The 24,965-nt window shown below is 33.1% G+C and overlaps 1 protein-coding gene across 1 annotated transcript in view; it reads right to left on the bottom strand.

Moving 5' to 3' along the window:
* Nucleotides 1–637: 637 nt before the first annotated feature.
* Nucleotides 638–24,965, bottom strand: part of LOC129218015 (transmembrane protein 164-like) — a 50,791-nt gene continuing 26,463 nt past the window's right edge. The window contains exons 4-5 of the mRNA XM_054852193.1: nucleotides 7,677–7,777; nucleotides 638–5,822 (exon numbers count right to left, since the gene is read on the bottom strand). Coding sequence (XP_054708168.1) covers nucleotides 5,532–5,822; nucleotides 7,677–7,777 — 392 coding nt within the window. The 3' untranslated portion in view covers nucleotides 638–5,531. The remainder of the gene's footprint in view (nucleotides 5,823–7,676; nucleotides 7,778–24,965) is intronic.

Here is a 24,965-nt window from a genome sequence, read left to right as displayed (position 1 = left end):
CTAAAAAAAAATAATTCACACTAAAAACTTACATACTTCATCATGTAAGACCCCCTTACCCCTTTTCTAGATATGCTTCATTTGAATTTAAATAAAAGGGGGGTGAGCCACTTACCTCTTACTAAGGGGTAAGTGGGACACCCATCCGATTTTTTTTAATATCATCGTTAAGAATATTTAAGGCATTATTTTAGAAAATAATGATGAACTTTTGTTTATCAATAATGTCCAAGATAAAATAAGACAAGACGTATAAGGGATATAATTAAAATCAAAAAGTAATTAAAGGCAAAAGTATTGTATAAGGTTTCAAAAACGAACTATTCTCAAAAGGGGTCCCACTTACCCCAACCAAACCTAGTTCATAAAACAAATAAAGCAGCCAAAGACAACTAATGGTAGTTTTTATCACTTTTTTTTTGCCATTTTTATACTAAATGCATCATATTACATACGTACGAAACCTACTGATTTAGTTTCCAATCAGAGATAATATTGCGTGTTGAGAAAATATAACTTTTTCACCAATGTTTTGAGGTAAAAGCATAGTAAAATTTAAGATTTTTCATAGAATTTGAACTTAACTGACACTTAGATTCAAGACATAAGAACATTTCAAACTTCAATTCAACAATGTTTGAATTTAACTATTTTATTTTAAAAGTTTTTTTGATACATGTGCATTACACATGCACTAAACCAAACTTTTTAAAAGTGCACAAATTACGAGAATTGAAATTGATACAATCTAAATGAATATGCAAACATAATAGACTTTCAGAGGACATAAATGTTCATCAATAAATAAAAATAAAATAAGCATGAAACAGGTATAAAATAAATGGTAACAAAAATAAAGTTCATTCCTACAGCAATGTATAAAAAATATATTTAAGTCTGAATTCATATCGATATTTTTGAATGAGTGTGTTTCCAGAGTATGAATCTATCATATAAAAGCATAAAAATATCATTTACATAATTCAAAAATAGTTTTCAAATTTTTGAGGATAGTAATTATTAGTTTTTTCATCATCCATAAAAACATGGATTATTTTATGTACCAAAATTATCTCTTGCATTTTGAAAAAAAAAAAAAAAATTGCGAATGTAGCAAATTTCATTCAGTTAGAGATTTAGTTTTTATGAACCTTAATCTTTTGAACTTTGAGCTATAGTGACTGAGATTATTAGTTTTCCAGCTTTAAGAAACATTTTAATAAGCTATAATATTGCTAAAAGATATTAAAAACTTGAATGAGCTATTAATTTCACACATTCAAAGAAATAAATCATAAAAAATCATATGAAATTTGTTACTTTTTAAAACTTCAAAAGTCACTTTAAATTATTACATGCTACAGTTCAAGAAATTTCTATGAAAGCTTACATCATAGTTTTTGACTTACTGATAGAGATATCTGCAATTACACATGTAGAATATAGTTAGAACTATATATTAAACTCTTAGAAGAAATTGCAACTCCATAAATTCACTTTCGGAAGTTGAAGCTACTTCAGAAATTTTCCTATGTAAATCATACATAGTTATTCTGAATCTAAATGTCTGCTCTAACATTTAAAACTTAGAGCAGCTGCTTAAAATTTCATATTTATCGCCAAAAAAAGAAATTTCTATTGATTGATGTTTCATTTTCTAAGTTCTGCAAAGTACTAAGATAGAAATGTTACACATCTTCAAATAATTTAATAAGATAAAGTTCTCTCTCTTTTGTTAAAGTTTCAAATATACTGACATGTTTCGAGAAATATTTATTGAGGAACAGGTAGGGATACAAATAATGTCTCAATAAGTACCACATCATTATACAAGTACAATAGGCATAGGAAACATATTTAAATGGAAAGAACAAGTGTTGAGATCATATGGTACAAAGTGGAATAAATTCTGCATAGTTCAATAGTTCTTAAGTCTTATTAAATCAGAATTGTCTTTTGAACTCAGAATTTGTATCAAACATTTTGAAAAATAAAAATTTAACTAATGGTAAATATTAACAAACAAGTCAAACTACAAGTGTTATACAATGAAGCTTTGGGTAAATTGTACAATCCTATACCTAAGCTTTAAGATGGCCTCGGGTACCACTGTGCATCAAGCTCTTTATGGATGCAAGTACACATTTCTTGAACTCACTCATATGTACTTTTTCTCTATGGGGTCAAGGATTAGTAATAGCTTGTCAAATATTTAGTGCCAAGATACTGCTAGATCACTAGATATAAGATGTGCAAAGAACATCTTTTTAAATAGAATTTCTTTAATTAGAACATTTGCTCAGTATTAAAACTTTCAAGCCACAAAAGAACTTGATATTTAATTGATGAAACATGTTAAATATATGCATTGTTGGAAAGAATGTTTTTGTGCATGATTACAGTCTTTTGATAATACAAGCAAGAAATTCAATTAAAATTCAGCCAAAGAAAAATTAATGCACAAAAAAATTCATTAAATATTCAGGTTTTTATAAGCCATAGGTCAAAAATTATTTATTAGCAACCAATAAATTTCTTTCCAAATAATAAGAAATTAACTAGCGTTGACCTAATGAAATAATGAAAAATTAAAGTCAACTCACCTTCAACCACTAAGTACACTTATCAACACTTATGAGGGATACAATATCAAGGTGTCTAGAGTCGTGGAAAATTCCAGAGTAAAAAAAAAAAATGAGAATTCCCCTTGAAATTCTCTAAAAAATGTTAAGCTTTGGGCATAGGTGACAAAAAATTTTAAATAATGAAGATTGCTCTACAACCTGTGAAATGAGAGAATTTCAAAATAAGTAAAGAGGAGTAATAAATTACCCTGAAGATATTCAAGATTTTTAACTACTTATTTTCATTATCCTTCACCAATTTCCCATTTCTGTATGATGTTAAACATACAAATTTTTTAAACTATGATAGCACATACATAGGGAAACATTCACTAACTAAAATGTACATTTGTACAAGACTTCAAACTTGATTGCATTGAAATCAAAGTAATACAATTTACTTTGAAAAAAAAAAGGGATTTGGCAAAAGAAATCATCAGAAGTAGTTGCTTACGAATTTACTTACTGCAAATGCATGAACTAAGTTTGGTGAAATACAAAATGCGAAATTCCTTCACATAAAAAAAAGGAAACTCTTTTTGTTCCTTATGTCTTCCATGATGAAATTCTAAACAAAAAAAGTACTGCTGTTGCTCCATTTTACTGTACAGCAACTTCATTAAATACGAAAAAGGAGTCAAAGCTGTTACACAATTACAAACATTTTTTCTTCATCAAAACTGTAGAGATATAGGATGGGGAAGAGTGGGGGGTTAACTCCTACCCCCCCCCCCCCAAATTAAAACTGATGTTAAACCATATGGCCAATGCTAGTACATTAAATTATAACATACAAGGTCCATAATTAAGGCATTTAGAGCAAAAGTGGATCAACTACAATTATGACTTGATCCACTTTAGCTCTGAATGCCTCAATTATGTATGAAATTACAAGTTTTTTTAATAAACATACTAGTGCATACATAGAGAGTTGATCATAGCAATATGTAAGAACTGTTACAACTACTTCTTCTCCCCCCCCCCCCCACAAAATGAAAATCTGTGCTGGTGATACTATTAACAAAAGAAAAAGATGGGCTCTTTTTGAAAGCAGAAAAAGAGAAGCACAACTCATTCAGCTTTCTAGGGCAGCAATCTCTTTTGTTACCACATAAATCCCCCCTCCCCATCTGATGGGCAAGTCAAATTTCAATTACAGCATTTTGTACTTATTAATCTCATATATATTTAAAAATTCATTTAAATACTGAGTTGCTCACTTTCAGAACATTTCCACATTAACTTCATAAAACTACTATGTGCATAACTACATGTGAACATATTTTAAAGGTTTATTTACCAGTAACAATATTACCTTTAAATAAAACAAGTAGAAAACCAGGTGTTTTGCAAGCAGTGTTCAAGTAAGAGCAATATGATTTTAAAGTACTTTATAAAAATTAATTAAAATTGAAAGCAAAGTACTTGAGCAGTTTAAGTGTAATAGAAAATTAAACACTTTAAGCAACTGTAAATACTTGCAAGTCATTAAAAGTTTTAAAACATTCCAAAGGATAAAATATAGTTTAAAGTATAATATAAAATAATAATTGCTGAGTAAAATGAATTTCGGAGAAAGTATTTACATGACCAGATGCAAATATAAAGCTGAAGAAAAAATAATTTCCGTTCACTAGCACATTGCATTCACAGCAGGGTGAGGGGGTGAGTGTCTGACTTAGATTTTTTAAAAAATAGCAGAAAAAGTTAAATTAATATGTAGAGGAAAGGCATCTATTACTTTGCATAACCTAAGCATTAACAACAAATGCGCTCTGTCAAACATACATGTAACACTAAACATTTTTAAAAATATCTTTTAAAACCAATGTGTTATTCAACATTACAAAAGCTCTTTACACATCTTTGAAATCACTTAAATCAAAAAACAAGGGAAATTAATAGCATCATGAAACTTTTGATTGCCATCACATGTCCAGTACAGAAAATGAGCAACACTGTTTGTCTTTTTCTTACTATGTAAAAGAATTTCTTTCATACATAAACATGGGATAATTTGTATCAGCATTTTCAACACTTCAGTGCTGCGTCACAAAGTCCAAGAAAATTAGTTACAAAACTGGAAATAAATTTGACCAATTTCTATTCAAGATATTAACCAACATATGAGACATTTCAACAGAAAAAAATTAGGGAATGAACTCATAATCAAAATCAACTTTTTAAATCAAAGTAAGAAATTCCAAAAAGATAAACAAAACTGGAAGTCCACAGTTAGGTTATAACATGGGTTTTGAATGTGAATGTGAGATATTTTGTTTATTATGAAATGTTAGGCATTTTAATGTGAATGAAACTAAAAATAAGATGAATAAATAAAATTATTGAATAGATAAAAACATTTCGGGTATTATGAATCTCATGACCAGAGAAAAAAAAATTAAAATATGAAAACACAACATAATTCGAGAATAAATATCACCTGGTTATGCTTGTACACGCTGAAACCTTTTATAGGTAAATATAAATATATCAACACAACCACATTGATCAATACATGCAAACATAGCAGTAAACAATCATTTCATGAATTTGTGATGGACTAGAATGTGGATGTGGGTAGTAAAATAAAGGTTTACGTAACACAATGAGTTAAACAAGGAATGAACTAGGAATGTCAAAACAAATTTCTTTTACCTTGCATTTTAATCAAGTCTTAGCAAGAAAAACACAATCGAGTAATACATATACTCCATTATATTTTCAAATTTTGTTAGAATAAATGTATGTTTATTAATACTTAGATTTTGTCAAATCATAACATTAATATCATGTACGATAGATAAACATATATAGCAATCAATAAGTATGTTTCTGACAGGAATATATCTTTGGCAGTGAGCTACCTAAAATGTAAAATGGTAACAAAAACTCATTTTGATTTATTTAATCCTTATGAGGTGAATCATCAGTTTTTAATGATTTCCTAGTCATCTGTGTCTTACAAATGCTACAAAGCTGCTGGACCCTTAAAGCAGCCATTGCAACATATTTCTCACCAGTCCACACAATAGTCCCAAGTGCTTGTAAAATAAGCAGGCTAAGTTTTGTATAAACTTTACCAACAATGAGAATGGAAGCTGTTTGATGAAAAATAGCCCAAATTCTATAATTTGGCCCATAAAATGGATCAGATACAGCAGGACAAATTATATTATTAAGGTTCACTTGAGTTATCTAAAATTAAAAAGAAAAGAATAAATGTAAAAACAAAATCAATTAAAAAAAAATCCTAATAAATAAAGTATTTTTGTACAACTAATAACTATGGCATTTTTATTTTTTAATATCTTTTACCATAAACCATTTGTGTTGAACATTAAAAATTTACTAAGGACCGACCCGACACACACACACTCCTCATATCATTTAATCACCAATAATAAACTCAAAATTAAAATGAAGATAGGTATTTATACAGTACAATCATTTAAAAATTGAAAACCTAGTAAAAAAAGTCAGCCTTCTTAATTTCAATTCTTATATATATTTCTTCAATTGAGAAATCTCTTACGCTTCATTTTGATCTAGGTTTTGTAATTTTAAACCAACTGAAGTTTCTGCTCAAAAGAATATTATTTCAATTCTAGACAGATAAGATTATGAAATAAACTTCAGATGACATCAGAATCAAGTTAAGATATGAACAAAGAAAAAATAACTAAATAAATATTATTTAATCAAGGGGAATAGACACTGTATCAGGGTTGGCAAAAACAGGGTTTTTTTTTAAAAAGAAAAGCCCATGGACCGAGGGTTTTTTAAATAAAACCAAAAAAAAAAACTACTAAAGCTGGTTTTTTTAAAGAAATGTGTGTTTTTTTTTGTCTTTTTTGAGGGGAAATGTTGGTACTTGTAGCATATTGTAGTGTAAGTATATGGACAAAGCACAAAAATTGTCTTGGTGTAAAAATAGCTGGAAAATTTAGCGTTTTCTGAAGAAAAGTATAAAAGACGACAAAACCCAAGAATGGTGAAGTTTCAGAATTTTTAGTTTCCATGATTATCAACAGTTAAGGCAAAGTTACTTCTCGAGTGATAAAGTCTATTGTTCGTTTGTTCGTTTTTCAATTACTACTTTTTTTTTTTTTTTTTGAATTTTACTTTATTGTATTTCATTTTTTTATGCAAAACTACTGTAGAACCTCAAGTAATTTAAATCCCTTTTTACTGAATTCCAGCTTAATCAAGATTTTTCTTTGAATTTTATATTGCCAGTTTTTCCATTTCTGTGTACAGAGTAAGAAATATTAAACTTTTTCGTAAGATAATGAAAATACTGTACATTCTATTCTGTTTTCTGTCCGACCGTTTGTAACACATGTTAATTTCTAAAAAATATACCTGGTTCATTCGAAATTTGTGACGTGTTGGTTTGCAGAAAATAATTGAAATGAAAGCCTTTTAGCTAGAGTAGTTTCCTCTGTACAATCTACAAATATTGAGAAAATCAGACGTAACAGGACTTAGTCAAGATAATTTGAGTTATTTATTGATCAGTTAAAGAAAAAAGTTAAACATATTTATTTAAAATCTTTGAAGTATTTTTTTAATGCTATTAAGAGCTAAAAAATACTATTAAAGTTCAAAATTCATTTTTTTATGTCCATTGTCTGTGGTGAAGAACAAATAAAAAAGAAGTTTACATTGTGAAAGCATTTAAATTAATTAATATTTTTAAAAACTTCTCAGAAAATTAAAAAATCCAAAATGGGCTAAATAATGGGTTTTTTAAAATGAGTTTTTTCAAAAAAAAAAAAAAACCATTGGGTCCAATCCGGCCAACTCTGCTGCACTGTAAGTGTCTATTCTCCTTGATTTCAGAATATCTTTTTCCAGTAATAATTCAAATTTTAATTTCCCTAGAATTTTATGTACCTAATTTTAAGAAATGAAAAACATAACCTAATATGAAAATGCTACTAGAAACAAATTTTGTAGCTAGATTATACTTAACACATTACAAAAAAAAAATAATAATAATAATAAAATAAAATAAAATAAAATCACAGTAAAATAATATCTACTCACCATCCCTAAAATCTGAAGAACCAAAAAATGATACAAGAAAAGAAGACCTTCTGTCAGCATAGCCCAACTCATGTCACTTATTGGTTCTACTGTGTAAACACCTAAAAAAATTGAAAATTCACACTTCATATTATTCATAGAACTTGGGGAAAAAATATATAGAGTAAAAGCTCCAGTAGTCGGCCATTTAAGAGATCAATTGTTGAGGTTTGTTAACCTATAAATTTCAGCTATCAATACAACAATGTAAACCTTTAAGCTGTACCTTTCTGATAATGGTTCACTAGCTTGTTTCTGGAATAAAAATATTTTTATTTTAAAAACCAAGATATTGTTAATACAAAAAAATGCTCTAGTGCTCGACTGAGCATGAGCCAGTAGTCGGCCGTTTCATTTTCGCTACTCTTATGAGATGTACAAAATAATTTGAACAAAATTGAACGCGAAACTTACAGAACAACAGTGTACTTAAAGAATTAATTACTCCAGTAATTACAAAAGAATTTTGCATTCTGGATGTCTTCATACATTTATCCAGGAATGGACTGGCCAGGTCGGCTCGTCGGGGATCCCCGACTGGGCTAACCGCCGAGTGGGCCACTTCAAGCAATTTTTTTATTGAACTTAATGCATTTAAGTTCACACTTAACATTTTTTAAAGTGTCATAATAAAAAATATAAAAAAACTTTGTGTGAAAAAAGCGTTTGGAAACAGGTTCCCTTCCCCCCTCCCCCATCCAAAGCAGGGACCAAAGTAAATTGCCGAAGTTCAGACATGCAAACTCTTTCCTCTCTTATCAACCTTTTCTCAAGATTTTAGCGCTCAGGGGACCGTGGCTCCTCCATTGAGAAAACGGGAGAGGGCCCAAGAAAACTGGGGTCCGACGCGGCCTGAAAAACGGCCCGGGGCAAAAAAAGAGGGTTAAAAACTTATATTTATATGCCTCATGGGCAGATCCAGGGAGAGGGCCATGGGGGCCATGGCCCCCTCCGAGAAAATTTCAAGAATAGTTAAAATCCCCTTTTTTTGAGCAAAAATGCAAAAAATTTCCCTTACAATGCATACAAAGTATAACAATAAGGAAAACAATGAGAAGAGGGCCATGGTCATCCTGAGAAAGTTTCAAAAATAGTAAAAAACCTTTTTAGAGATAAATATTAAAAAAATCCTTATTATTCCTCGAAGTCCAACATGAATATAAAAACAATGCCGAAAAGTCATAAACAGGGATAGAAGTGACATTTGCCAACAAAAATATAGGAAAATATAGGAATTTTCTGAAAAAAATATAGGAATTGGATAGAAAATATAGGAATTTTCTGAAAAAAATATAGGAATTTGATGGAAAATATAGGAATTTTTTGCAAACAATATAGGATTTTTTCGAAATAATATAGGAACATTTTGAAAATAAAAAGAGGACATACAGGAATTCTTATAACAAGACAGGCCAGTAGGACATTTTTTTTTCAAAATGCAATACAGTCGAACCTGTCTATCTCGAATTTTACGGCACATAAGAAAAATTCGAGATACGGAGGCTTCGAGATACAGAAGTTTTGAAAAAAGTTCTAAAAATAAGTAATTGGAGCAATGACTCGAAAGTAAAACTTTGGGAGCAATTTTACTAATCAACAATGTCCCCTTCCTTTCAGTTTCAGAATGGATTTAATTGCTGGAAAACTTGCTTTTTGTACATAAAGTTTTAATTCTGGAGGATTATGTGACTGCTAATATTAAGAAAAGTGCTTTCTGTCTCTAAATTCCAGTCAATAAAGATTGTTGTGGATGGAATTCAAGAAAGACACTTAAGTTAAAATTCGAGTTATGCAGGTTTTCAGAAAATTTCATTCAAGACAAACATGGGGGAAAACATTGAATTAATACTTTATGTGCAGGGAAAATGAAAAACTTCGACCCAGAGAGGTTTTCGAGATAGGCAGGTTCGAGATAAACAGGTTCGACTGCACTACTATTTGATTACAAACATGTAATAACACTACCTGACATAAGTGCAATACATACGCATAAATAAGTCTAAAAATACAATTCTGCTTTGTTCTTAGAATTTTAAGCACTTAAGCATCTTGTCTGATTCCATCCCGTGAATGACCAAATATGGCGACTATGTTTCACACGTAGCTGCTGGTCCGGTAGCTTTCCGGTTGGAAAAAAATGATAGCTCCAGATTTACCCTATTATGTTGTTTGTATATTTATTTTGTGAATGAGCTGCTTTTGAATATGGAATTTTGTGAATGGGGCCACTTTTACGATGCGTAAATTTGTGAAGGGTCCGCAAAGCGGACCCAATTTGTGTCTGGAACGACCCCAAAGTGTGCATGTCTTTTCGACTTCCTCAATTCTTTTAAAATCGAGAACAGCTTTGCGTATTCTTTTTTGAAAACTTGGCTGTGCGGCCTCTTCGGAGGCATTATTATTAAAATGAACGTTTAATTGATACGCGAACTGCAGCACCTACATTCCACACAATTAAAACCAAAACAATCGAAGTTGAGATGAGCTATCCCGCAAGTAACAATAATTGCAACCGTAGCCAAATGCAAAGTTCCAAAAAAAGAAAAAAAAATCGTGCGTGTGGAGACCTGAAACGGTAAGTGTCCGGAGAGCCCTTCCTAGAATGACATCATCAAAACCTACACAGCCCATGCGCCCATCATGATCGCCCAAGTTCATCGACGCCGAGTTCGAAAGTGAAGTTTTGAGGACTTGCGCAGGAGCTTCATGGGCTCAGAATTGAGCTGCAGAGACGAGCTAAAGTCAAACGCTGCTCCACTCAGGAAGAAACACGGTTTTAGCTTTAGAAAAGGAAGGAGACAATTTTCAATTAAAAAGAGGACTAAAGAGGACCAGTTAGGATTAAAAAGATGACCTTGGGAGGACCATTCATTTAATTTCAAGGAAGCACCAAAAGGCAAATTAGCTGCCTGCTGCTAAATCCATGAAGATAATTTGTTAATTAACCATAATACTGAGATTTTTAATGATACAATTCCTTTATCTTCTGCACAACTGTTCTTTTTATCCATTGAATAATAATATTATTTACACAAACATTTGGATGGGAGGGGGGGGGGGGGTTGCTGGTAGTCCCACAGAAGGATAGATGAAGCTGTGCTTCATCTTTCCTTAGTTTAAAATTATTTTTGTGTTTTTCTGTCTTGTAATGCTTCTTAATAGCATTATACCGTTCAAAACCGATATGAATCTATCATACACCAAACAGATCTACTGTATTCAAAGTTTTCCTAAAAATGTCTGAAATGCTCAATCACAAAGGGAAGTAGATCACATGAGGCTTAGTTTTGCAATTTTCATATTCAAAGTATATTTTCAAGAATCATAAAGCTTACATTAAAAAATTACTCCATGATTGCAGGGCCATGAGTGCTTTGAACTTTTATGGGGGGGGAACAAATCCCCCCCTTAGCAGGCATCATGCCGCCTGCCTTGTCTAGTGGTCAGAGAAGTCTGACTGCGACAGGAAGGTCCGGGTTCGAATCCCGGCTCGGGCATGGACGTACTTTCTTTTGTCCTTTCTTTGTGTGAATCTAATGTTATGCTGTGAATAATTGCCTACCCTATAAACTGGTCCTTATGACATGTGTGTACTGTGGAAGTCAGACTTCACACCAAATGACAGTGCGGTTGGAAAAATGAAGCAGCGCACCCCAAATTGCCAGCCTAGCTGGCACATGAGAACAACAGCAGGCATCATGACAAGGAAATGATGTACACAAATTCAACTTGATGAAATTACATACTTCAACTTTGTTTCATATACAAATGCTACTTTAAAATGCTATGTACTAAATTATTTAAATTTAATATCCACCCCCCCCACACACACAAAAAAACAGTAATAAACGAAAATAAGCAAAGAATAATCAAAATTAAGTTTGAAAAACTAAATAAACTCGAATTAAACACAAAATTTATTAATTTTTTAGTTATTTAAATAAAAACTAAAACGTATCATGTCAAAATAACTTCTAATTGTCATAAATATAAAAATATTTATAAGATGCAAAACTATTGAAAGCTCACAGAAGCATATTTTCACGAACCAAGTTCAATGTTGGCATGTTTCCCATAAAACATTTATTTTCTACTAAATTAAACATAAAACATGCTAATCTAAGGTGGCATATGGGAAAATAACGTTCGATTAGGAAAAATATTTCAACATTTACATGATTCAAAAAGATTGAAATTTCAAACACAAAAAGCAATTTTCCACGAAGTCCGAGTAAGTTCAATGTTACCGTGGTTTCCAAAATAATTCCTTCGTTAATTATTGAAATTAAATGAAAAATAAGCTAATCTAAAGTAGCATATGTCAAAATAACTTCCAATTGTGGAACACATCAAAATATTTATAAGATGCAAAAGGATTGAAATTTCAAACGCGAGATGCAATTTTCCGTGAAGTCCGAATAACCTCAATGTTGTCGTGGTTTCCAAATTTTTTCCTTCTTTAATTACCAAAATTAAACGAAAAATAAACTAAACTAAGGTAGCAGATGTTAAAATAACTTCCAATTGTGGAACACATCAAAATATTTACAAGATGCAAAAGGATTGAAATTTCAAACGCGAGAAGCATTTTTCCGCGAAATCCGAGTAAGTTCAATGTTGCCATGGGTTAAAAATATTTCCTTCGTTAATTATTGAAATTAAATGGAAAATAAGCTAATCTATAGCAGCATATGTCAAAATAACTTCCAATTGTCAAATACATCAAAATGTTCACAAGATGCAAAAGGATTGAAATTTCAAACGCGAGATGCAATTTTCCGCGAAGTACAAATAAGTTTAATGTTGTCATGGTTTCCAAATTTTTCCCTTCTTTAATTACCAAAATTAAACGAAAAATAAACTAAACTAAGGTAGCATATGTTAAAATAACTTCCAATTGTGGAACACATCAAAATATTTACAAGATGCAAAAGGATTGAAATTTCAAACGCTAGAAGCATTTTTCCGCGAAATCCGAGTAAGTTCAATGTTGCCATAGTTTCCAAAATAATTCCTTCGTTAATTATTGAAATTAAACGAAAAATAAGCTAAGCTAAGGTCATGTCAAAATCACTTTGGATTGTAAAAACATCAAAATATTAACAAGATGCAAAGGGATTGAAACCTTAAACACGAAAGCAATTTTTCGCGATAAATCAAACCGAATATATATATATGTTCAGAAAATTGCACTATTGAAACACAATCCAATGATTTTTGAAAGAATTCAAGTAATAAAGAAACTTTTCATACATTTTCAAGGTTTTCAAGCACTTGAAAAAAAAAAAAAAAAGACCTTTTTTTCCAATAACCTTTTAAGGTTTTTTTAATGGGTGTACGAACTTGGTTTAACACGCGCTGCAGCGGCGTGTTTGGGTGTACAGTAACTTTTAACGAAATGAAAAAACTTTTAAAATGTGATATTTAAGTAAAAACTATGTAAAAGCGGACTAATCAGACTGAAATGTTAAAAAGCGGTCTAAAGCGGACTTTACCATAAAAAAAGAATTTTGGCGGGAAAAGCGGACCATTTGGGAGCCCTGCTTAGATAAAATGGCGTCTGCGCGTCGCTCGCGGAAATGCAGTAGCAAAAAGTCGGGGGAAAAGTAAAAAAAAAAGGAAGCGGAAACTGAAAATATAGGAAAATATAGGAATTATAGGAAAATAGGAACCTTTTTTAGAAATATAGGAAAATATAGGAATATAGGAACGCTGCGATGCCTGGTCATAAAACCACACTGCGTACGATTCAAGTACTTAGTTTTTTAAAACCCTCTGTCCTAGCTTAGAATGAAAAAATCGAATCAATTTTTTCATTCTAAGTGGACTTCCGAAACTCTCGAACCCTAACCTTACCCGAACCCTTAGTCTAAAATGCGTTTTAAAGTCTATAAATTAGAAAAATTTCCTGTGAAGGGCCTTTTAATCTCTCCTCCCCTTAACATCACCAAAAATTGTCTAAAACAGCCTTTTTAAAGCTACAATTTCCGGGAGAGTGTTCCAACCCTCTTCAAACAATAATTAGAATGCATCTTCAGGACTGTAATTGTAAATTAGAAATATTTCTTGGTGTGGGCTCTCAAATCTCTTTTCCACTTATCATAAGATCGTATCAAACTATGTTTTTTGCTCTACAATTGCAAAAAAAATCTGCTTGAGAACACCGGAACCTCCCTTATTAGAGGTAGTGTTTGCGTTTTTAAAGTTTCAACTTCGAAAAATGGCCTGGGTGATGGAGTCGAACCCGAGTCCTTAATATTACAAAAGAAAGATAAAATGAATTTCTAAGATTACAAATCCAAAAAATTTCCTTAGATGGGCCCTCAAATTTCTCCTCATTCTAACATCATCAAAGATCATCTAAAACTGCATTCTTAGAGCAACAATTTCGAAAAATAGACATGGGAGCGCCACCAAGGCTCTTCTCCCCTTACATTACCAAAGATCGTCTAAAATGCATTTTTAAGACTACAAATTCCAAAATTTTCGGGGAAGAAACCCCCGGACCACCTTTACTTCAGAGTTAATATTATACTTACAGTTGGTTCATATCGGCTCCTTCTTAAATCAGAAGTCCTATACAGTCGTCTCAGAACAAACAGTACTGATTACAGGAATACCACTTTGAGGCGATGATATAAGCACACGTTTGTTAAGAAAAGAGGAAAATTATTCGGACAGTTACAGCCTTTACATTAAACTTGTGTCGCCTAGTGAAAATTCCTTAAAAAATGCTCTGGTAATAGGTGGGCTATATTGATATTTGTAATATTCAAAAATTTCCAAAGCATCATATTTTCGAGAATTCTGCCTGGATCCGCCCCAGATATGCCTATTAACAAAAATTGAAGGGGCCTGCATCATTAGTTAAAGCAGCCACCCCGACCCTGCTATAAATGCGCGGGCCATGCTTTGGGGTGTTGATACATGAGCAGGGGCATGCACAAAGGGGAGGGGCAGAGAAGGGACCCCTGCTGGGCAGGTTCCGAACCTTAAGGGGGGGGGGTCCGACATTTTTTAAATAAGGGGTGAAATATCTGTAGAGACCTAGGGGTAAAGGAGATGGAGGAAGGGGCCCGTAAAAGTCATTTGTGATGGACCCCAAAATTTCTGTGCATGCCCCTGCAGGGGTAGATCCAGGTTTTATTTTTTGGGTCCCCATTTTGTGAAAAAGCAAAATATTTTTGTGAATTTTCTTTAATTTTGCAAAAAAGACCTTCTTGTAATTTTTTTCTTGGAAAAGATTATGTTAAAGCATTTTTAGCTGTCGTATCGTTAAAGAAAAGACCTAGACAGGTTTCAAGGGTGATTGCAAGTTCTTGAAGAATACCTGAAAGCTGTCAAGAGAAAATGCGCTGGGGGAAGGGGGGAAGTAAGACCCTTAACATTTTATTCGTAATTTGACACATACATTACATTTATTGTTTTTTACAAATATACATATGCAAGGCACACTTTCTTAAGGTGAAAGTCTCACAACAGATTTCCTGTTTGCCCCTATGAAATACTTTTGGAGCAATGAAAATTGCACATGCTGCTGAACGTAATGATAACTCCTAATAAATACAATTTGAATAGACTCAAAGATCTCACATGTTTCTTAACACAGAATTGAAATACTCATTAAAGATGATATGTATGTCTTAGAAAAACTTAAAAGAAATTAAAACAAAAAATAATACTGCACCAGCATTCAGCCTTTAATTTTTTGACATTTGCGTTCTTACAGAGTTGGTATTTTGTTTAAAACTTTGCAATTTGATGATGTAATAAATATATTTAAAAAATTTATTTGTTTGACTCTTAACAAGGTACAGTAAACATCAAAAATGCGAAAAATTCGTTTACCATGGCAGATGTAAGGAAATCAAGATTTTCAAAAGAAATAAAAGTATAAAAACAGCATATAAAAGAATTTTATTTTAAGTAAAGTTATTTTAGAATTGGATTTTGAAACTCAACACAAATTAATACTAAATATATATTGCGTAATCAAAATAAAATTTAGAATTTTCCTGAAAACAAGCCACCAATCACAATCGTTCCTCTCCCGTCCCCCCTCTGACGCTCTCAAGCAAAAACACCTCACGCAGCAAGCAAAAAGATAAGATGGGGGAAGGTGGAAGAGGGGTTAGCTTCCATGTAGATGCGTACACATTTGCGGTTAAAAAATATTGTGAAAAGGCTGCCTTTTTATAAATTTTTGTGAAGGGGCTGCTTTTACGACGCGGAATTTTGTGAACGGGGCAGCTTTTGCGATGGGGAATTTTGTGAATGGGGCCGCTTTTGCCATGCGGAATTTTGTGAAGGGGCCGCAAAGCGACCCCAATTTGGCGCTGGATTGACCCCTGCCCTGGTATTCACTGGTAGTGACATATTCAATTAAATGCTGTCGGTTGGCAAGAAATTTCATTGGTCTATTTGTAAATTATAGCTATACTAATATTTTCCTCTCAGAATCGCATACGGGAAAGCAAGTCTGGACTACGATAAACTGAATCTGAAACAGGCCAAAATTTCGACTTAGAAGGCGGATTAAGGACTGGAGTTCCGGGGGGGGGGGGAGGCAAGGTCTTTTTTTTTTGAGCAACATTAGTTGTAATAAGGGGCAGTTTTAGACTTAACGGGGTGCCTAATGCATTAATGCATTTCAGGTATCAGGTCCGTCTGTAGTCCTAAAGTCACCAACGATAGTGGAAGTCTACAATTGAGGACTTTGATGCAAAATGCAGTTAAGTCCAAACTTTTCCTTTTATTTTTTAATTCATTTTTGCGTGTGGAGAGTAGATGTTCCGATTGGTACAACAACGAGACACAAATGTAGGATCAGACCTCTGCTTTGTTAATGTGGGAAAGATATTAGCCTTTCTATCTGACACTGATGTTATTTGTTGGTCTTACCAAAAATGAGTGAGTCTGGACTTACCTGGTTCTTGAATCAAGGCCCTGAATTGTGTTTTTACGATTTAAGTATCGAAAAATTGCCAGACAGTCTTCGAACTTTCGCCATTCCCTTAAAGTTACTAAAGACAGCTTAAAATTTCACTTATAGAAATTTCCGTGGGAGAACTTGATAACCCTTTTATCTGCACTATAGCCTGAAATTGATTTGTTTCAGGAAAAAATGCCCAGAGGGAACTAGTGTATCTCCCAGATCAAAAGAGGGGCAGTGCGCGTTCAGATCAAAGGGTACTTTGTTAAGAGAAGTGTTTTCAAATAAAAAAGGTGCTTCTTTTACTTTTTGGCATACCAGGTACATGCAAAATTCAAGTGTTTTCGATAGTAATTATTTTTAAAATATTAAAAAGCTTTTTGATGTTTAGTTTTACAGGTAATGCAAAAAACATTCAGATAGATTCTGATCAGATTCTTGTGGATAAATGACTGAAACGAGGGAGGGACGTTTCAAAGGCATCAGGCTTGTGTGAATCTTTACCTTTTGAAAAAAAAATTCACTGTTGTGAAGTTTTGCTTAAACTTTTAAAGGAGCAAGGAGAGTCAAAGGTTAGCTTTAAAGTGGAAGGGCACGGTGCCCTCCCAAAAAATCTTGAGGGAAACACTCGGGGAAATCTGTGTCCTTTACTTTTAATGTTTAAAAACATATAAGATTATGCTTTTAAAATTTCAATGTCGAAAAATTCCAAAGGAGAGTCGCCAGATTCCCTATAGTAACTAATTGTAGTTTAAAACTGGGTCAAGTATACTTCAGTTTTTAAATGCTTCCAAATGAGATCACCAAGCCTCCTACACTCTCAACCGTGACCAAAGATAGTTTTGTGTTTTTTAATAGTTCAAAGTGGAAATCTTTTTCGTAGAGAGCTCCCAATTCTTCCCTGTTCCATTAATTTTACCATGAGTAGCCTAAAATTGCATTTCTAAAACTTCCCATCTCTGAAAATTTCCGGGAAGAGCACTCGACATTCTATTGTAAACAAAGTTAGGCAAAAGTAGATTTCAATTTTGAAAGGAAAGAAAAGTTAAGAAAACAAAATCGCAGAGGAACTCCTTCCTTTCTCTCTCCTCTAACGTTACCAAAAATTGTGAAATTTCGGTTTTTGACATTAGCTTTGAAAATATCGCTTGGAAGGGGACTAGAACTCCTCTCCCTATTCTTTTCTCCTTAAGGACACATAGAATAACCAATTTCTAAAGATTTACTTGATTCCTCCCTTTCTTCGTGTCCTTCCTATGTTGTCAATATAGAAGCCTAAAGATGTGCCTTTTTCGACTTATAACCATTAGTATCCTTCTTTCAAGGCACATAAAAAATGTCAGAGTTCGCTTTTCTCGTATTTTACGTTTCACAATTTTCTTTTTTTAGAACTTCAAAACTTGATTTAGAAACTTAAAGGAAAATAGGAACTAGCGGTAGTTTAATCAGACCCCGAAGTGGTTTCTTGGGGGAAAAAAGCAGGAAATAAGGAATAAAAAATTGAAAAACTAGGAAAAGTAGGAAAAAAAAATCACTTAAAAAAGTAGGAAAATATAGGAAGAGATGGGACTACACACACGTAAAGAGGAAACAAATTTAGAGTAAATTTTATTTCTAATGTTAAATAAACTAATGGTATTATTTATTTAAAACTGTCCCAAAAATAAACTAACAGTACTTTTGAAGTATTAAATGGATTTAATGAAAGGCCGAGTATCAAAAACAAAACGAAAGAAACAAGCTGACAATCATCAATATGAAAAATAAACTGGTGGAAACAAAGATATATGAAAATAAAATCCAAACAAAGAAACACTTTTCAACAATACAGTTGTAAAAGGGGAAATTGACTTTCAATGAATCTGATCCCAGTAGATGGCAGCACCATGCAGCCTACACTTGCTGAAGTGAGATAACCAATGATGTGGTTTTACCTCGTTGCTATGGCTTTCTGCTGACCTATGAGATTTCAAGAATTTTCCCGCTTCTTCCAGTCTGCTCTCAACGAAGAGTATCAAATTTCTTTTCAGCGTTTCTTGCTGTTGCTAAAATGTTCTTCTGGCGTGTACAAAAAAAAATGTGCTTGGTGTTAGTGGAAAAGGAGGCGCAAGTTTTTTTAATCTTCTAACAAATAATCAAAGATTCATGCACATTTAGCCTAGAATAATCAAGAGATGATGTAAAAGATAATATAAGCAAGCCCGTTTTAAGGATGCAGTGAGATGGATGTTCATCAAGCGGAGAAGGTGCTAATGACTGAACTGTGCCGAATCTCCAAATGCTGATACCTTAGTATAAGCAGCAATTATGGAAGGTATCGAGTACAGCAATAGCGATCTCCCACTAGTTTAACAGACGAGAGCTTGTTCGCGAGTTCATATATTCAACATTGTGAACGTTTGTATATTCTTTGAATCCTCCACGTGCAATGGAACTCATAATAATTGTGAACTCATCCTATGAATTCCCCATATGTTATTCAAGTCTTTGTTCAGGAATGTGTACCCGCAATATAATTCAAATGAATTTTTATCAATGAGTAAATGAAAAATAAACCAGTTCGGTAAGTCAATATTTACCTATATTTTTCTTTGTATCTTGCATGCCTCTTCATGGCCATTAGGCCTACACCATCGATTCTCATGATTCCGCAGTCTGGCATTTCCAATATGCCAGTATGGTATTTTTCAGAACGCATATATCATATCGATAATACGGTGTATCATGTATGATAATAAATTCCACTATTTTCAACCATTAATTCCAATAATTTAACATATCTCACCCATATGGTGCCGGACTAAAAGAAAATTTAAGTTAGGTCTTTCTGGGTTTAAAAAAAAAAAAAAAATCATGAGATAAATTATGTGAATTGTGAGAGTTAATTTTCCTTTGGAACTTACCTTGGATCAATTTTAACTGTTCAATATGTTTGTTATATATGATTTTTCCCATGCAAAATGATTTGAAAATATATGTATTATGATGTTAATTAAGGTTATGTTTTGGATTGTGTTTTTGAAAATATAATTGGACATTCAAATTACATATGCTCATATATGGTTTTCGCCAGGGGCGGATCTAGAGGGGGGCCATAGGGGCCATGGCCCCTCCCAAAGCCTTGTGATTGTAGAAATTTTTTTAAGGAAAAAAAGAAAAAAATATTATGAGAAGATAACAAAATTTAACACATGTATTTTACTGAAAAAGAAGTATAGGCCTTAATTGGGAGATAAATTATATTCCTATCCTCAAAACAAAACTTTTATTTCCAAAATTTTTCTCCATCTTTTACATCATTTCTTGATTCCAACTACAGACACTTGGGCGATCTCTAAATGTTGCGTTCTCAGAGTATACCTATATTGTTCACAAGACCAAAGAGAGCCTAAATATTCGTTTTTATGGCTTCAATTTCGAAACAAGGAGGAGAACCCTTTTCCCATGACCTTTCACAAATGCCATGATATGTAGCAAAAAATCGCATTTTAAGTCTTTTATTTGGAAAAAGTGTCAACGGAAACTAGCTTATCCAGCCCTTATCACTTAACTTGCTTAAAAGCAACTTATTTTTTTTTTTTGGAACTTCAATTACAAACGAATTTTGATAGGACTTCTCCCTTCCTAGTTTATATCGTGATGATAGCTTTAAAAGGAGATTTTTTGGAGGAGTTCACGAATCTTCCATCCCTTTCTAAAATATGTATAAATATAGTTAAAAATCGAATTTTTGGAGCCTCAAAGGCAAAATATTTCCAAGAAGGAAGGATTCTAAGCACCTTCACATTTCCTTTAACGTAAGCAAACATTACCTAAAGGTGCATTTTTAGGCTGGACAGCTGAAGAGCTAGAAGAGCACCTCTCATCTTCTAATTTCTCAATATAATGACAGAATATTTTGATTTCTAAGCTTTATTTTCAAAAAGTATTTTGGGGCCAGCGCCCGAAACCTGATCTTTCCCCGTACATCATCAAAAATAGACCAAATGCGTTTTTAGTTTCCTAATCTCAAAAATTGCTTGGAAATTTAAATTTTGAAACATTTTCGAGGGAGATTCCTTCCGAGAGGGCCCAATTTCCCAATAGGCAGAGTTGGCAACTACCTAGGCCGGTAAACTTTTCAGGGGCGGCAAATTTGCTATTTTAAACACATTTTTTGAATTAAATTGTTATTCTTGAAAGTAAAATATTAGCATTCTTTCATTTTCCACAGAGACAATTTTCTCTTGTAATTTAATAATGATTACTTTCACATATCTTATGAAAGTCAAATGTTTTTCAATCATGGTATTTGCCGAATAAAAAATGTTTTGAGAGATCACTGTGATAATTTCATCGGGGTACCTCAGAATGTGAAACGCCATCATTTCTTCATAAGTTTGACAGTTTGAATCTGGGGAACACTTTTTTACGTTTTTTTTGAGTCAAGGATATTTTGCTTCTTTTAGGGGGGAGGGGGCGGCAGATTTCAAATTTGCCTAGAGGTGGCATGGAGGCCCTGAGGAGTTTGTTCAAAAATTTCGGATGGCCCCTCCCAAAACAATCGGCTGGATCCGCCACTGGTTTTCGCTCAGGTTACTGTTTGATTTTCATGTATACTGTGCAATATTATTTTGCGGTTTATTTTTGAATTTATGTGGTTAAATATTGTTTGATGTGTGTGAAATTATTTTCAAGTGTATTTAACTTTAATTTGTTTTTTTTTTCTCTTGCTCACATAAGTTTGTCATGGCAAACTCCCTGATTTCATTGCTTTTCACTTTTGTGGGAGAAACAGATGAGAATGTAAACACATTCATAAGCAGTATGGAAGATATTTCCAAACTTGAAAAATGGTCATTCGAGAAACGAATAATTGTTCTTAAACTCCAATTGCGAGAGAAAGCCTGTGAATTTGCTTTAAAATTTCTAGAGAAGAATACGAACGCGAACTTCAAAGAGTTGTGTGAGGAATTGAAAAAGAAATTTTCTACACAAACTAATTTCGAACTATCTCAAAAATCCTTCTGGGATATAAGCCAGAGGCCAGGGCAATCGGTCCAAGAGTTATGTGATCAAATTTCAAACTCGGCAGATGCCTATCTTAACCCAAACAACAACTCAACTCAGGACATTTTAGACTTAATGGGCAAAACAAAATTGTCAACATTTTTACAGGCTCTCAGGCCTGATCTGAGGTGTGAAGTAGAGAAACAGGGTCCCAAGACTTTCGAGAGCGTTAGCAGGATTGCTAAGAATGTGGAGAAAGCATTAGATAGCACCGCAAATTATTCCACTCAGTCATCTCAAGTCGAGATAAATGTTTTGCTTCAGAGTCAGGCAGTTACAAATGAAAAAATTCAAAAATTGACTGATTCAATCGCTAGCCTTAAACACTCTCACACTTTAAATCTCTCTGCACCGATTTTTCAGCATGAAGTAAATACCCTAGCTACTGGTTATGCGCGAAATACTTCTAATGTACACAGCAGGCCCATGTCCAGGTTTTCATAAAGGGAGGGGTTTTAAAGCGGGGTGGGGGGATTAAGAGTTCAATTCACTACAAACTTTGGTTTTATGTTAAATTACTAATCCCAGCATGGCATTTATAGACCTGTAGACTACTGTACCATCCCCCACCCCCGCCCCAGAAGAATAATTTTGGCTGCGCAAATAGCAGCAGTATTCCTTCATTTTACATCTTTTCAATCTAACCTTGTTTGTTTCTTTTTAAATCAAATCTATTTATGTTTATTATGCAGTATATTGCAATTAGTATTAAAAATTGTCCACAGATTTTTTTATAATGTAGCATGTACATTAGGTTTCATATTCTGGAATAATGCTTAATAAACTAAACAAGAAAGAGCTTATGGTCGATACAAATTACATTAATAAATACAATCAATGCATCTTTATAGCTGCAACATATTACCGCTTTCATCATAGCCTTTTAAAGCAATATTAACGCTGTTAATGCTTTGTGTTGACAAATCATTCAGTGGTTCAGCCATAATAGTTTTCCAAAATGTTATTTCAGCTGGTAAAGCTCTAAATTTCTTAAATTACAGAAAAACTACAGAGAGAAAGGGTTTTTTGAAGCGTTGCACACAAACTTTCACATTAAAGCTATAAAAGTCAGCTGTAAATTTTCTTTTGGTTTATTATTTTTTTTCCCAATGGGAGGGGTTTAACCCCTAAAACCCTCCCCTTGGACACGGCTATGGTACAGAGTCATAATTTTTTGGCTCCTTCGACTTTGTTTGGTCGGGTTCCCATTCTGTGTCACATTTGTGGCAAAGGTCACATCACAACCAAATGCTGGTTCTTTCCGGGGAATTTTCGTGGGGGGCATTTTAATACTCACAGATCAAGAGCAGGTTTTAGGGGAAATAATTTCAGGCACAGAGGTAGATTCAACAAGCCCTATGATAAAAATCACAGAAGGGGCAATTTAAACTAGAGGTGGGTTTTCGGCATAGCAGTAATGGCCAGATCAATGTCTCGGAAACACACAATGAAAAAGAAATTCGAATGTGGCTTCCTATTCCTCCTTTTTCTTCAATTAGGGAAAATAAACAAAATTTCAGTCGGATAATTATACACATTGGTCTAATTGGAATGACAGACAAAATGTTTCCTTAGGTCCAAATTTGGAAGTGTCAAATAAAATGATAAATTCTGAGGATTCTAATGTTTGTAAACAAAGGGGAAATTCTGATTCTAATGTACTGAAGGACATCAAATCACAGAATGGTTGCAGTCCAGATACTGTAATGGTTCAGGATGAGTCCAGTGTGCGAGTAGTTATGTCATGTACCAGTTCGGACAGTCCTTTGCCTATTATTGAACTTAATATAGCTTCAAATTCCTATAAAGCTTTATTGGATTCTGGTGCAAATCTTAGTCTAATCCAGCAGGAAGTACTAGAAAAATAAAACAAACCACAAAACTTAATTATGTCTCAAGATCAGTTAGGATCAAAACAATTAACAATGACTATGTTCCTTATTTGTCAGCTGTTGACCTTAAGTTCAGGATTCAGGACAAGTGGTTCTCCAGTTTATTTTTTGTCACCAATTTTAACTGGAACGCAAATTGCAGCATAATATTAGGTTATGATTTCTTTCATAGGAACGAAATTATTTTGGATTCTGTATATAAAAGAATCATTTCCGAAAAGACCACCTTAAAATTTGTGACAGCTAGCTCCAAACATGAAAATGTTGTCAATTGTAATGGAATAACTGGAAATCAATTTAAAGTCAGATCTGATACAAATATTAAAATTAAATCCAACTCTTTTGAAATCATTCACCTTAAAACTCCTAAGGAACTCAAAAACTCAAACTTAATGATTTTTTCTCCCGGGAATATCAAAAGATCATTCAAAATTTTGGATTCCATTCATCACGCAAAAGATTCAAACGCTTTTTCCATCATTGTTGACAATACTACTAGAACTGATTTAATTATTCAGAAGGGACAAATTTTAGGATCTGTGCACAGAATTCTTGATAGTGAACTCACACAGCCTCAAGAAAATGTAGAGACTTTACAAATTAACAACTTAAATTTTAAGGAGGTTTTGAAATTGCGAAAAGATGAACTGTCGGTTGAGGATTTTGACTTGGATCATTTGAATCAGGGGGATAAAAAAGAGATGCAAGATCTCTTGATAAACAATTTTTCTGTTTTTTCCAAATCTTACAATACATTGGGATGTACTGATGCAGTTGTACCCGATCTTAAATTGTTGCACCAATTCCCTCTTCAGACCAAACCTTACCCAATACCCAAAATACCTAAATTTTTTGCACAACAGGAAATCAAGAATTTGTTAGAAGCAGGAATAACTGAAGACAGCACTTCAAATTATTCTTTCCCGATTCTTTTTGTTCGTAAGAACCCGAAGTCTGATGAGCCAAATCAGGAGATGAAATTTCGCATGGTAGTTGATTACAGTCTTCTGAATGCAATCACTGAGCCTTTTAAGATCTGTTTACCAAAAATTAATGACATCATTCAGGGAATTGCCGGGAAGAAATTGTATTGTGTTTTGGATTTAAAGGCGGCATTTTTTCAAATCAAATTAAAACCACAGGATAGGGAAAAATTAGCATTTTGCTCAGAATTAGGAAATTTTCAGCCAACTCGTCATCCTTTTGGTAGTTGTTTAAGCACATCCTACTTTCATACACTCATTTCTAAGGCTTAAGGCCATTTAAAGGGTCCAAATTTGCAATATTTTTGGACGACATAATTATAGCCGAAAATGATTTGGATTCTCTTTTTTAGACCTTGCAACTTGTTTTTGACCGACTTAAACTTTTCAACTT

This window comes from Uloborus diversus, chromosome 3 (assembly GCF_026930045.1).
Source record: "Uloborus diversus isolate 005 chromosome 3, Udiv.v.3.1, whole genome shotgun sequence".
Lineage (NCBI taxonomy): Eukaryota > Metazoa > Arthropoda > Arachnida > Araneae > Uloboridae > Uloborus > Uloborus diversus.
The sequence above is the reverse complement of the archived record's forward strand: the minus strand, read 5'-3'. Positions and strand labels throughout refer to the sequence as shown.